Genomic DNA, 13,738 nt, shown 5'->3' with positions numbered 1-13,738 from the left:
AGTGACTCATGTTTCTATTTTTGTCGGACCTTAAGGAGGTGCTGTCTTTAAGCAGACATTGGCTATTTCTTTGCTAATTCATTCAAGCTCCTTGTGTGCCAGGGGAGCCGGCAGAGGCAGATGGCTAGAGAAAAAGCTATTTCAGTCCCATTCACCATTTAATCCAATAAGGAGGGAAGGCAGATTGGGTAAGATTCACTGAGCTCTGAGGGAGCCAGTGTTTTGCCAACTAACTTTAAGCTCTACCCTTCACTTTTTCCTGTGTGGCTTCATAAAGCATAAACAACAAATCAACAGCTGACGGCATCTGCACTTTAGTTATCTGAAAACACAAAAGCTAAAGGAGTCTTGCTTTTAGTAAAGTATGGAAGAAGGACAGATTTCTGCCTCAAGATACCAAACTACCCAATGTAATCCATTACACTTTCAAGAGTTGAGGTAACAAGGGTATATGCACAAGGTCTGTGGAGTGTTATCAGAGTAAGAAAGGAATAGTAAATGCCTGCAGGCCAACTGGCAAATCTTAAGAATAAAGCAAGCCGGAGGTGTGCTCTAGGCAGCCATCACTTCATTGGTCAGGATTTAACCCTGAGCACAGCTCAAACCTCACAGACTAGTCCTCCTCAGTCTAGCCTTTGATTACAAAAGGAAGCAAACATGCTAAATAAAGTTAGAGTAACTAGGTCAGCCCCTACGCCGTGCCACAGAAAAGTCAACTGAGAAATCATGTGCCATTATTCTGTCATTATACAGAGTAATTATGAAGATTCAAGTGCTGGAGCTACTACCAGTTCCAATTTTGTTAGGATGCTTCCTGTAATCTTAAATCTGTATATTTCTAACAGGCTTCTAATGCACCCTGAACAACCTCCTAGATTAAACAATCACATCAGAAAATTGAGACCTCTCATGCTGCAAACCTTGGCATGAAAGGTAGGAAGAAGAGTACTTCAACTAAAACCACGCATGCCAGCCAACAAGCAATGGAGAGTTTAAAACTTGACAAGTACCTTCCTTTTTTAAAGAGAAAAATCTGCATGATAAGGGGATGCATGTATGTGTACATATATGGGTTTCTTAATAGAGAAGCAGAAGAGTAAGAGCTTAACTTGCAGTAGCAAGCTAATTCAGGACGACAGTGTAGGAGAACATGACTTAGAAAGATTAATGACAAGCCATAACTTCAAACCCAAAATGACTCCTTGGGCACAGAATTTATTCAGCTTGGTACAGCTTAGGCCATCCAAGACGACTAAGCAAGCTCTGCTGCAAAAAGGATGGATTTGAACAAAATGTCACCTACTGCTGTATGCTTTCCTTGAAACAAGAATGAATGGTTTACATAGATAGATGCTGCAAGTGCAGCTGGCTTAAGTGGAGCAGCTCCAGGAGGAAGCATAGCACTTTAACCACAAAGGAATTAAAATGTACAGCCCTTTTCACAAAAACACTGCCTGGTTTCGTTCATTCATTGGTGAGAGAAGTAGGTGCAGTGAGCTTTTTCTCTAATGGCAAGAGTTAGTCTCCTTGTTTTCCAGGTTTGGAATACGTGGACAACAGACTGCCAAAGTGCAAGTCTTTTTGTGCTTAATGTATAGATTGTGGCAACAGCAGCCTTCATGTCGTTGTGAAATTTCAAAACTGCTCCGATGATGTCTTCGTTACAGGTGGCCTAGAACCAAAGAATCATATTTTCAGAAATAATTACTCTGCAATCTAGTCTTTGACACAGTTCTTGTCATTGTTGTGAATCCTCCTGAACTCTAAGGGACACAAAGAAGAGACACACAGCTACGGATGCACAGAACAGAAGAGAGGCCGAGGGCAGGCAGCAGACAATTCCAGACACTTAAACATTTATTTGGCTTTTCAGTATATATTTCTTAAACATAAAAACCAACATTCAACAGCTGCCAGCACAGAAAAGAAAGGCAACACAAGTGTGCATATATGCATACACTCCAGTAGCACGGCACAAAGGTGAAGGCCATGCCAAAGCCAGGACGTCCCGCAGACTTCTCAACTAGCTCAGCCTGCTCTGAGACCAGGCCCTTGCTAAGTCTTCACATCCAGGAGGAAAGGATGGGAATCCCACAGCCAAAACATGAAATTCCAGTCCTGGAATAAATCCCGATGATCTCCTGGTAGAGATGGTGACTTCTGAGTTTCTCCTTAGCATCCAAGTAAAGCTCTCTCCAGGCATCTCCAGTTGCAAAAGCTGAACTTCAGCAAGATCTCCCTGATCATCATATACTTCACCTGAGTTAAGGGCATGAGGAAATCTCCTTTCTGAGAGGATATTTACTAGGGGCTTGATATATTCATTTCTTTTCCTTCTGATCTCTCCATCCACAACTCTGCAAGCCAGGACAAACCTCACAGGGGACACTGTCTGTGAAAGTCATAGCAGGACATGCTCCTTGGGCACCACCCCGCTTCCTAGCGCACACCAAGTCAGACATGCCACCCAGTGGCGAGTGCCTTGTCAATACAACGTTAAAAATCTGAAACCATCAAAGCAGCTGATACTGAATAAATCACTTCACGTTTCTATTCAGTTTTCCTGCTGGATTTCAGTAAGCTATCCCTTGAGTTCGTGTGTGTACGCATACATACTGATCTGTACGCATACAGGTATTTAGACACACAGATAGATCTACGAATATAATACTATATGGAGAACTCAAAATGTGTATGTGCATTAAGTTTTAGAAATTAAACACACACACTCACAGTTTTAATTTTTTGCTTAAGCTTAAAATGGCATGTTTGAATTTCTGTTTCAGGGCAAATTTTCCCATCCCTCCAAAAGAGCCCTCAGTTACTTCAGTTCCCCAAATCTCTGCGATTACTTCTTATGGCCTAGTTGGCTTCAGACTAATTCAGAACTTTTTCCGCCTCATGGAGTCTTCTGAAGAGAGAAGCCTTCTGAAACAAAAAAACAGGCTCTTGCCCATGGGGAGGATGTAGACCTGAGCAGCATTCACACTTTGCGATACACTTGACTTTCGCAGGGCAATAAAAAACTGGAGGTGCTTTCTTGAATTGAAACTTCCCTTTTTCAGCTGCAAGTTGAAGGTATGTCCTGAAGTGTCTCACAGGCCTGGCTATGCATCCGTTCAGGGCTGTGTTAGCTGGTAGAGATCAGGCACCTACGGAAATACAGACAACAATCGAGGAAGTTAGAAGAAGCAATACAATACCCATCCTGAGGTACAGCTTTCTAGTTGACAGTTAATCATTCCATCATCACTAAATAAAAGAGAGGGGAAAACGCTGATGGTGTTGCTTAATGCTCCACTAACTCAGCTTTGGGACATAATGAGCAAACAACAATACCAAAAATAATAAGTTGTTGCTCAGGAAGAAATTAAGTATTTAAAGCCAGGGAAAGTTTCAGAGGACGGGGACGGTGGTGTTCCTGGCTTTCCTCTCTAATCGTTCAGGACTGTTCATTCAAAATGGGAACATGAACCCCTCCAAGCAACTAGAATTGCTCTACCTCATAGAGCTTCTGTTTCAGGGTCCTTACACCAAAGGGGATGGAATAATCTCCATCCAGTGTAAAAAAAAAACCCAAAAAGACACACCACCAAAAAAAACCCAAACCAACCCATCTCACACCCACACCCCCCAAACCAAACCAAAGCAAAGCACTACTCTGAGGAGTCACTAACTAGAGCAAACAAACAATGCTTCGAGGACCCTGCTCTAGTTTGCTTAACTGTTGGTGAGAGCAGAATGAACTACCGGACCTCTATACGACAGAACAGCTGCAAAACACAGGCACAAATGAGCAGCACATCAGCACATACAGACTGACAGCAGGGTTTAATACACACAGAGTACAAGCTTATTTCCAGGAGAAAAAGCATGTAACACTGCCATGCTGCGGCATTTGAGACTTTAGGAGGAAGAACAGAAGCAAATTAGTGGGATACATCACAATCTTCACTTTAGGCCTCCGTTTGAAGATTTGGTTAATTTTTTTTTATTATTCTAAGAAGTCATTTAAATACAAATATAAATTCTGTTTTGTGAGTACTACTCCCAGCCCAACTGCCTTCCCTCCATGTTCTTGCTTCAAGGCGCATAACATTACAGCGCCAAATCATTTTGAGAACTTGAAGGGAAAGAGTCAAAGCAAGACCTTGAATCTTTTACTGCTGCTAAGCAGCGGATTGCCAGAAAGGCTTGGAAATGGGTGTGTAATGAAGCCAAAAAGAGCCTTCTGTAATTTGGGTACTTTCAGCAATAACTTTCTTCCTTTGTTTTACAAACCCAATATAGCATTTTTTTTTCACCACTTAAATATTAGATCCTAAAACACTACAAAAATGATTTTTTTTTCCACGGCGAGTGTTCTGAAAAGACAAAACTTGCTACAGGATCATAGGATAATTCGTGTTGGAAGGGACCTCAGGAATTCACCTAGTCTAACTCCCTGCTCAAAGGAGGATCAGCTGGGAGGTCTGACCAGGTTACTCAGGGTCTTATTCTGTCTGATCTTGAAAACCTCCAAGGATAGAAACTACATAATTTCAATTTCCACCACCTGTGAGGAGACAGTTTCAGAACACTGGACTGTAAGCCTTTGCTTTTTATTGTCGAGAAACAACATTAATTAGGATGTAAAATATCATAGAAGACTGTCTGAAACATGGGCTAATCAATTCATAGGTTTCAATCAGTACTAACTTGGGACAAGTTAGCTCCTCTCTCCCTTACCCCATTTATTTGATACTGGTCCAACCTCCCCCCAACATTTTTAGTCATCGACATTTAATCTGTGTTAAAGATGCCTTTGGGAGGCGCTTACCTTCATTCAGATGAACTCTGATGACCTCATCAGGACTTTTTCTGCAAGTTCTTTGGCTGTTCCTGAACCAAAAATGACTTTTTGTCTGATTAGAAGAATGTAACGGTGAAATCAAACTTGGAGGCAGGAACTCAGGCAGCCACAGGCAAACATTAAAATGGCAGGATGTTGTAGGAGATAAATTGGCTTCAAGATCAATTTATGAGGTGGAGTCTAATGACCCTCAAGAGATGGCTGAGATTTTGCCAAAAACCATTGAGTAGAAAGCTATTTGGAAGGTGGATTTTCCAATCAGAGCTTAAAAATCAGACAAGAAACTTTCACTAGGGACTGTCAGATATTCAGCTGAGCACACAGCTGCTCAGCATTAGCGAATGAGGAATACTTTATAGACTGTGTTAAGGTATCATGCTACAAACTGTTTTCCACCAGTGCTGGGCATGCATTAAAAGTCACCACAGGAACCAGAATCTACTGCTCATTCTGAGCAGTAGCATTTGTGAAAGCTGACTAAAAGCAACAGTATCACCAGAACCTTCTGGGTGAAAGAAGCTGAGGTGCTGGGGAAGACAGTGACCTCAGGAATGCAATGAGCTGGGAGTGTAGAACTGGCTCACAGCAGGAGCTTTGGCAACTTCAAGAATTTGTTTTATAGGTCAGTACAGTTTTAAAACTTCAGTGCTTAGCTGTTGATCGCCGGTTTGCTTAGACAATGATTTATGTAGGCTTCATTACCTTCTCCACACCACTCAGTACAGCAGTTTTGCACTCTCTGCATGGACACCGCGAGTCAAATAAGTTATACTTAAAATGACATGCAAAATTTGCTCTCAACACCTGTCTTTGAAAGAGAATAAATATTGCCCACCGCAGACAGTATATCTGACTCCACGACCAATGTAATACTCAAAGCAAGCTACACAGATCGTCAACATGACGCAAAGACGGACATATATCTATAAATACGTGAAAAAGAGAGAGAGATAAATACCAAAACTGACTTAATTAAATACATGTCTGAATACCTCCTTCTGCAATCATGTATGCATGGATTCTGGGGATCTAATTTCAAAACCAGTATTTGCAGCTCAGGTTTCTTAGGCCAAAGAGCTGACAATGCAGCCATGCTCCTTATACATGGAAGATAAATATCTCAGTTTGCAAATTAGCAGGTCATCTTCTACTCAATTAAAGTATTATCAAACACATCTTCAGATTAAAAACCAAAAGAATAAAGAGGGGAAACTGCAAATATATGATTCCTGCCCTTATATACGGACCCCGCTCTAAACAAGGGAAATTTCATTAAGAACAAATTAGGAATGGAAACAGAGCCCAGAACTTAAGTACTGTCTGGTAATCATTCTGTCTGAATACACAGTCTGTAATAGCTTTCCTTTGCCTCCACTGGGGACTCTGATAATGAAACTGCAGCTTAAACACATTCCTTTATTTTTCTGAAAAGAAGTATTTCTGTTCCGTCAACACAGGAATTCTGATCCATACACTTCTGCACAAAAGCCATCCCATCTTTTTACTTCCATCTACTGTGCAGCTGCTCTGGAAACTCCTGAATGGAAAACAGTCAGCAAATAAACATAAAGCTGGACTCCTACTCCACCTGTAAGAAATGACAGGATTTACCATGTTCCTATGGCTATTCTACCAGTGGCCATGAGTCTACTAGGAGAGAGACTAAATGGAAAAATGCAGAGGAGCAATTTAATTTGGTACACATTTTTGATAAACACTACCACTTCTTGTGTTATTTTGTCTTTCTTCATTCCCCCTGTACAAATTTTCATCATTGCAGCTCTGCTGGCTCTGCTTTCGTCAACGCAAAAAAAGAGCGGAGCACTGTCGTCTTTAGAAAGTTTGGTTCTTCCTTCTAATACATCTTTTGTTTTCCATCTCTTCTTATTTTGTACTTCAACTGCAGTATGATTTTTGGAATGAAAGGCGGTACATAAAAGGTCATGTACTGCATAAAAGCCACATTGTAAGGCATCTGTACTGGTTCCAGATTCAGTTGTAAAAGTCACTTTTGTTCTTACGTGCTGCCACAGAGGGAAGCCCCACACATACAGCTTCCCATGCTGGGCTGTATCTCTGAATGGGTCACGATTACTGTTCCCCCTCCAACCACTGAGACTAAACCAATTGTTTTATGGGGGGGGGCTCCGCTGCGTGACAAAGTCACTTCTGGGCTAAGTGCTAACCCGGGCCACAGTCCAGCCCATTTAACACAGCTAATCACGTAATCAGTTTCAAATTAAGGACAGGAAAGGTGAGATGAGGAATCCTAGTGCTTGCATTGATCACTCAGTCAACACGTGACTTGCAGAACAAAGAAGGCCAGCTACTCCTGGTTTCAATTTGAACATATACAGTCCTTGACTCCTCTCAGGTTAATGAGTTCTCTTCCGGATGTCCCACTGAATATATGTAGCCAACCAGTCTTTTCACAGATGGGTTAATACAGCTGCACAGAGTGTTATGAAGGCAATAAAACACAGTGAAATATCATATTGAGAACAAAGCTATAAGAGGATATTGGCAATTGTTGTTACTTAATATTTGCTGATTAAAACCTTCATGGCTTAGTTGACAGAACTAGATCGCCAAAAAGAAAAACAACAGAAACATCTTAGAATAAAAGACAACAAAATCCGTCAGAAGAGTTAAAAACAGACAACATGCACATTCAAGCCAATGAATAGTTATTGACAAAGCACTGTTTGCACGCATGTTAGCAGTCACAGAGATCATATCTTGGCCTTTGTAGGTAACCAACCTGTTGCTGCCCTTCACTTCATCCAGCTCCTTCTGCAGTCTGGCAGTCTTCTCCTCTTCCTCCTGAAGCTTCCTCTTTACCACACGGAGCTCCTGCTGGGCTTCACACTTAATATCATTGGCTACAACCACTGCAGTCTGCAGATCAGCTTGAAAACGCCTCCACTCTTCTGTATCTTCCTAGAAAGAGCAATTAGAATCCCAAACTGTTTGATGTAAAAATGCACTTATTTGAGCTGAGCGTTTAGTTACGATCTCTCTTGCAGTCATCACAAGCGACCAGGATTTCACCGCAATTTCAAGATGATGCTGAGGTCAAACTAAACACTAGCCTCTCTACACAGTACCAACGGGATTGCCAAAGAAACTGATGCTAAGCTCTCCATTCCAATACAAAAAGTTCAGAGCTCCTCCTACAGCTATTGATCATTCAGATCTGTGATACCACTACAAGCACTGTTGCTGAAGAGCAGGAACAGCTGTTCCAAAGTAGCAGAAGTTCATAGGTAGAAAAAGCAAAAGTAATTTGCAAAGGACATATTATATTTTTCCTTCACAGGCAAAGAAACAGCTAGAAATGAGTGAAGAGAATGGAGAATGAAAGGATGTAGAAAGAACTTTCTACAATGGTTCTAGGAAAACACAACGCTTCTCTCAAATCCAGAAATGCAATAAAAGCTCAGCTTAGCTTTGTCACGGAGTCTAAGCCTTACCTTCATTTGCTTAGTCAGAGCCTTCAGCTGCCTCTCTGTATCTTGTTTTTGTTCTTCCAGCTTCATTGCTTTACCTAGGAACAGTAAAAAAGGGAAAAGATTATTAAACACATAAGGGCAAGGGTGAAAAGCGAAAATGGGAGGGCAGAGCAGCCTATTTGGTTTTGCTTCTAGTAACGCCAGTAAATAGACTGAACTGGACTAAGATCCTCTCACAGTGGATAAGGAATGGAATCGAGAGTAAGATCTGTTGCTCAAACATCTCTGAAATAAATTATTATTTTGAGGCATTAAACCAGTCGTTTAAATTTACAGAATCACACAGCAGGATCACTTCGTACACACGCCCCTTGAGCACTCGAGGTAGCCCTGGTAAGGGACGTGTGCCACTCATTCCACCAGGTGGCAGCTCCCCTTCCACAAGGCAACAGCAACCTCGACTTTACGCCTCTTACTACTGCTTTTGCCTAAAAACTCTTTAAAAGGCCAATAATTCCAGTTTCTAGAACAGGCAAAACATCCTTCGCTGCAAAGTAAGGTTTAGAGACTGTCTCTAATACTATTTCTACAGCACTAACTGTTAAAATAGTGACTTTTGTGCATGAACAGAAAGGATTGGCCAAAATTGGAATATTTCTAAAATGAGGCCCTTGTCACACATACCAAGACATGCTGCCTCCTCCCTGTTGTAGCCATAACTGAGCCCCCTGAATAAGTTCACTTAAATCCTTTTTTCAGCTCCACCTACTTTCTAGGTCACTGATGAGCTGGTTATTGTGAAGTTTTATAGCACGATGTTGTTCCACCTGGTCCTCCAACTCGAAAATGGTCTCTTTCAGGTTCTTTATATCCGCTTCGTTCTCTGATGTTTTTTCCTGCAGCTTCTGGCTGGTTCTGCTCAGCTGCTCAGCCTGCCGGTCACACACCTCCTTCAGCTGACCACACTCATTCTCAGCCTGGAAGGGAGGAAAGAAAGCTGTAAGTCTGTATTTCTTAAGAGATACCACTCATTAGAGATTTTACTGGGCACCTCACGGACTTCAGAATTGAACCTGTCTTCTAAGTATTGTATAAACTGAGTTTCAACACGAATGAGACAGTTTCGGGAAACATAGATGAGCTATGAATGTCAGTTTTCTTTCCTGGTAATAAAGATAATAAAACAAGATGCTACAAAGGAAATTAAGTATATAATGACCATAATTCCAAACCAATCTCTGCAGGTAATGAACAGAGAAGAATTATATTCCTGGAAAGCTCCACATCTATTTATGTATTGCATTATGAGAGTGATATCACTCTCTTAAGGGGAAGACGATCAGTTCGTCCACGTTAACAATTTTGCTACTTTTACCATGAGCATTTTCAATGGATTGTGAAAACATACGTAGCAGAGCTAGTTACTGCAGATAAGTACATTTCTGGATATAGGACATCTGGAATCACTGAAGGGGAAATCTGCTGCACTTCAGTTTGTTGGCTCAGGCCCACAGATCAATGCTTCCAGGTTCGGGGGGAGATCTCCGAGTAAGAACAACCTATGGAAAAGCAAGGTGTAGGCTGCCAATTCAGCCAGCAGCACTGGCACAGCCCAACTGAAGGGCAGCCTTACAGAAGCCTGTGGTCTTGTTTGGGTGTCACAAATAGCCAATGATTCAAAACAGCTTAATTTGAGGGAAAGGAAGAGTAAAAAGGAGGAAATCTGTGGTTTCCAAACCAAGCAATAAAAGTTTGGTACAGAGTCTGAGCACTCAGCAGTTTTTCATTTATTCTTCATAAACTGCAGCCCCAGTAAGCACTTGGGAGCTTCCTCTACTAACTCCATTTGCTGTGGTCACCTATTTAAGCTGAAAGGCCATCTGGATTTTCTAAATCACTCAAATCATGGAGGTGCTTTTTGGCAACGCTCTCTTCCTCTGCAACTAGCCAATTTTACCGTTCTTCTCATGATCCCTTCCCCACACAGGAAAGGCTGCACACACTGTCGCTCTTTCTGCGGCGGTGGGACATAATCACTGGCTTGTGCTTTATTAACACTTGTTCTAGGCTGCCACACGTTGCAGCTCTCTTCTGAACGTCCGGGATCACACACAAAATACAAACAGGAACTGACTTAAGCTTGCTTGAAGCAAAGCTACAAACTACCAAATGAGGTAGAGAAAAATTGTTCTAAAACAAAGCAATTTTTTTTCCATTACTTTACCCATCCCACAAGAGGATACCTCTCAGTTTTGTAAAAATATTTCAGTTTTATGAAAATAATCTCATCTGGAGCCTGACCACGCTTCATTAGTCATGTTGCTGTAAGTGTCAGCTTCTCTGAGCATTAGCTCACATCCTTGTGTTCTCATGACCAACAACACCTATAGTTCACTACTAATTAATCATGATTAATTATTCAGAATTCAAAATTTGCTGCTAACTACTCATGTCCTTTTCTCCATATAGATTACCGAGTGATTTTCACTAATATTTGTTCACATAATATCAAAGTAATTTTTTTATTGACCTGTTCTTTGCTCCGATTTTGATAAACGCGATTCTATTTACTGAAATGGTAAATTCTGCAGAAGATATTAGGGGAAATTAGTTTTGAATTTTTGAACACGGCTATGCTAACAGTTATTCCTGGGAAAATATGCATCTAGCAGCAGAAACAGAGATAGTATGATACGATCCCAGCTTCCATTCCAAACTAATGTGTGCAACTTACATCCCGGAAACTTACAATCAATGGCTCAATAACAATCTAAAGACCAACAATTATCTGTTTGTGGAAGGACAGATAAACAACCATTATATTTTACAGCTGTTTCTGCTTTACCTTAGACAGCAGACCCTGAATGTGCTTCAGTTCACTGTTTGCCTTCAGCAGCTCTTGTTTAAGCTCAGTGCAAGTTGCTTCTAACTGGTCCTTTTCTGCATGGGCTACTTTCAGCATCTCTTGCACCTCAGAGTTGTCAGTAGTACACCCCATCGCGTTGATTTCTGCGGCCTTTTGCTTCTCGCTCTCTAACTGAGTTTTGAGAGAGCCATTCTCAATTTTTAGACCTTCTAAGGCAATTTTACAGTCCTCCAGAGTTTTTGTCACTGTGCTGTTACTCTGCTGTTCCACTTCTAGAAGTTTAAGCAGTTTCTCATTTTCTTCTCTCAGGCTTTTAATCACCTGCTGGGCATCTTGATGCTCCCTTTCTAAGCTTCGTAGGCTGCTGGTTAACTGTTGCTGAATGTTGAGCAGTTTCTCTCTTTCAAATTGTGCTTTTTCAAGAACTTCTGCACATTTCTGTTCCAGTTCAAGGACCTTCCCCTCCTGAGCTCTGCTTTCTTCATTCTTGGATCGCTCTTGGAGGAGAGTCATTAGCTTCTCATTTTCTTGGCTCAGCTGTTCTGCTCTATCTCTATGTTGACGAAAGGAAGTCTCCAGGAGAGCTTTCTCTTCCACTAGCTTCTCATTTTCTGTTGTCAGCTCCTGCACCATTTGCTGTTGATCCGACAGCTCCTGCAAAGTGGCTTGTAACTCTTCTGCTGTGCTGTGGTGATTTTCCTCCATTTTTTGTATTCTCTCTGTAAGAGAGGCAACAGAAAGGTCACTAATATTGTTTGGAGAACTTCCTGTAGTGGAGCATTTGGAACCTTTGAAGTGGTTGCTGTTGGAGGACGTTGGCCTGGAAGGTACATCTGCTATGTGCTCAAAATCAGACGCATCGGGTGACAAGGAAGCTTTAGTTACATCACTGCTAGAAGAACCCGAATTGCGCAGCGCACCCCCATTCACATGCTGCCTCTGCTCATCCATTTCAGCTCTCGACACATTTTTTGATGGGCTTCCAAAACTGGATTCTTGGGTAGTTGGGGTCGGGAGGCTGCTGTCACCTCCACTGCTTGTTGTTGTGTCTGAGAGGGGAGAGTTCTCTAGATAAAGCAATTTCTCTTTCAAAACACGATTTTCTTCTCCCAGGCTAGCAAGCTCTTTTTGAAAAGTCCTGTTTTTTTCTTGAAGGGTCCGTATTAATGGATCTATGTCAACAGGTGACACTGTTTCTGAGTTTTGGTTGGAAGCACCCATTCCTTCAGCATTAAGGGACCCTTTCTCTTTGCATTTCTTTAGTTCACAACGGAGTTTGGTAATTTCAGAATCTTTCGTTTTTGCTTCTGCCAGGAGTTCTTTAACCTGAGATTCCAGAACAGCCTTGTCACCAGTTTCATGCTCTTGCTTGGACTTGCTAGTGGGGCGCACGTGTTTGGTAGGAGTCGGTGTACCAGAAGAGGTGGGGCTGGGTTGTGTTTTCCTAGTATTGGCTTGGCCACGCAATACGGCTCGCTCTCTGGATACAGATGACGAGATCTCCCGGGGCGCAGGAATCCCTGTGCGCTTTGCAGCTGAAATTGTTCCTTGAAGAGAAAGGAGTGAGACAAATTGAGTCAGTTCAGGAAGAAAACAAGTCACACACCAACAATGCTAGAGCCCAGAGCAGTCTTGGAGAAAACACCTGAGTGCCTGAATAGGTTTAGTCATGACTGAGTGTGTGGATTCATGTTTCACAAAGGCTTGTATTATTTTGCATTTCTTCCTCTCCTACCCACCGCAAAGGAACACAGTCTCCTGAACTTTTTCACAGTGTAGTAATATAACACGTAGATGCTGCAATACGTGAACTGCAACCCCCAATACCGAGATGTTAACTATTTGGAAAAAAAAAAATATTCTTTATGCTACTTTGTGAAATGCTGAATTTAAACCTATTAATTTCCAGGGAAGAGTTCAGTTACTTAAGTAGACATTCCATCTTTGAAAAGAAACATATTTTTATCACACATGAAGCTAATGTATTTGTATTATGCTCCATTTATGCAGATCATCATAAAAAGGTCTGAAACACTTACGCTGACTGCACGTTCAATGAAATACAAAACTCTCTCCTGACACTTCTAACACCAAGACAATTGTGTTGCTGCAGCTTCTTGCCGAGATGGACGAAAGATTTTTTTCATTTATAAATTCCCATCCTCTTACAGAAGAAGAGCAAAAGGAGGTTAGAAAGTTGATGCTGTTCTGCTTAGGTTTGTGGGTTTTTTTCTCTGGGGATGGGGGGCTGTGTGTCCAACTAACTTAATGGCAAAGCATTATGTGATTAAAAGGGAAATAAAGTTTTCGAGTTGCTGATCTTCATCTTTCAAAGCTGTCCTTTGGAATAAGGGACCACAGGTACTGAAGAAACAATAAGAGCCATCCTAACAATAAATGTATTATTAAGCTGGTTAAAAAAAAGGCAGCTCATTCAAAGGGGAGGTATTATATGCTACTACAAGTGGCAACACTATGAATTTAAGAAATTCCTGTTTTCAGGACTTTACTCAGAAGGAAAACCCCTAAAGTACTGAGCCATAAAGTTTTGAATTATGGTAAAAAGAA

At 41.5% G+C, this 13,738-nt stretch overlaps 1 protein-coding gene across 7 annotated transcripts in view; it reads right to left on the bottom strand.

Moving 5' to 3' along the window:
• Positions 1 to 13,738, bottom strand: part of SPECC1 (sperm antigen with calponin homology and coiled-coil domains 1) — a 94,290-nt gene that overhangs the window by 27,163 nt on the left and 53,389 nt on the right. For 4 of the 7 annotated variants that reach the window (XM_074594401.1, XM_074594403.1, XM_074594402.1 and 1 more), the window contains 4 exons: positions 11,150 to 12,717; positions 9,074 to 9,281; positions 8,326 to 8,399; positions 7,614 to 7,792 (listed from right to left, as the gene is read on the bottom strand). In XM_074594401.1, coding sequence (XP_074450502.1) covers positions 7,614 to 7,792; positions 8,326 to 8,399; positions 9,074 to 9,281; positions 11,150 to 12,717 — 2,029 coding nt within the window. Of the gene's footprint in view, positions 1 to 1,839; positions 3,153 to 7,613; positions 7,793 to 8,325; positions 8,400 to 9,073; positions 9,282 to 11,149; positions 12,718 to 13,738 lie in introns of those variants that run through there. The other 3 variants (XM_074594405.1, XM_074594406.1, XM_074594407.1) reach the window with 1 other exon arrangement.

This window comes from Larus michahellis, chromosome 7 (assembly GCF_964199755.1).
Source record: "Larus michahellis chromosome 7, bLarMic1.1, whole genome shotgun sequence".
NCBI lineage: Eukaryota > Metazoa > Chordata > Aves > Charadriiformes > Laridae > Larus > Larus michahellis.
This window is presented reverse-complemented; position numbering and strand designations above follow the sequence as displayed.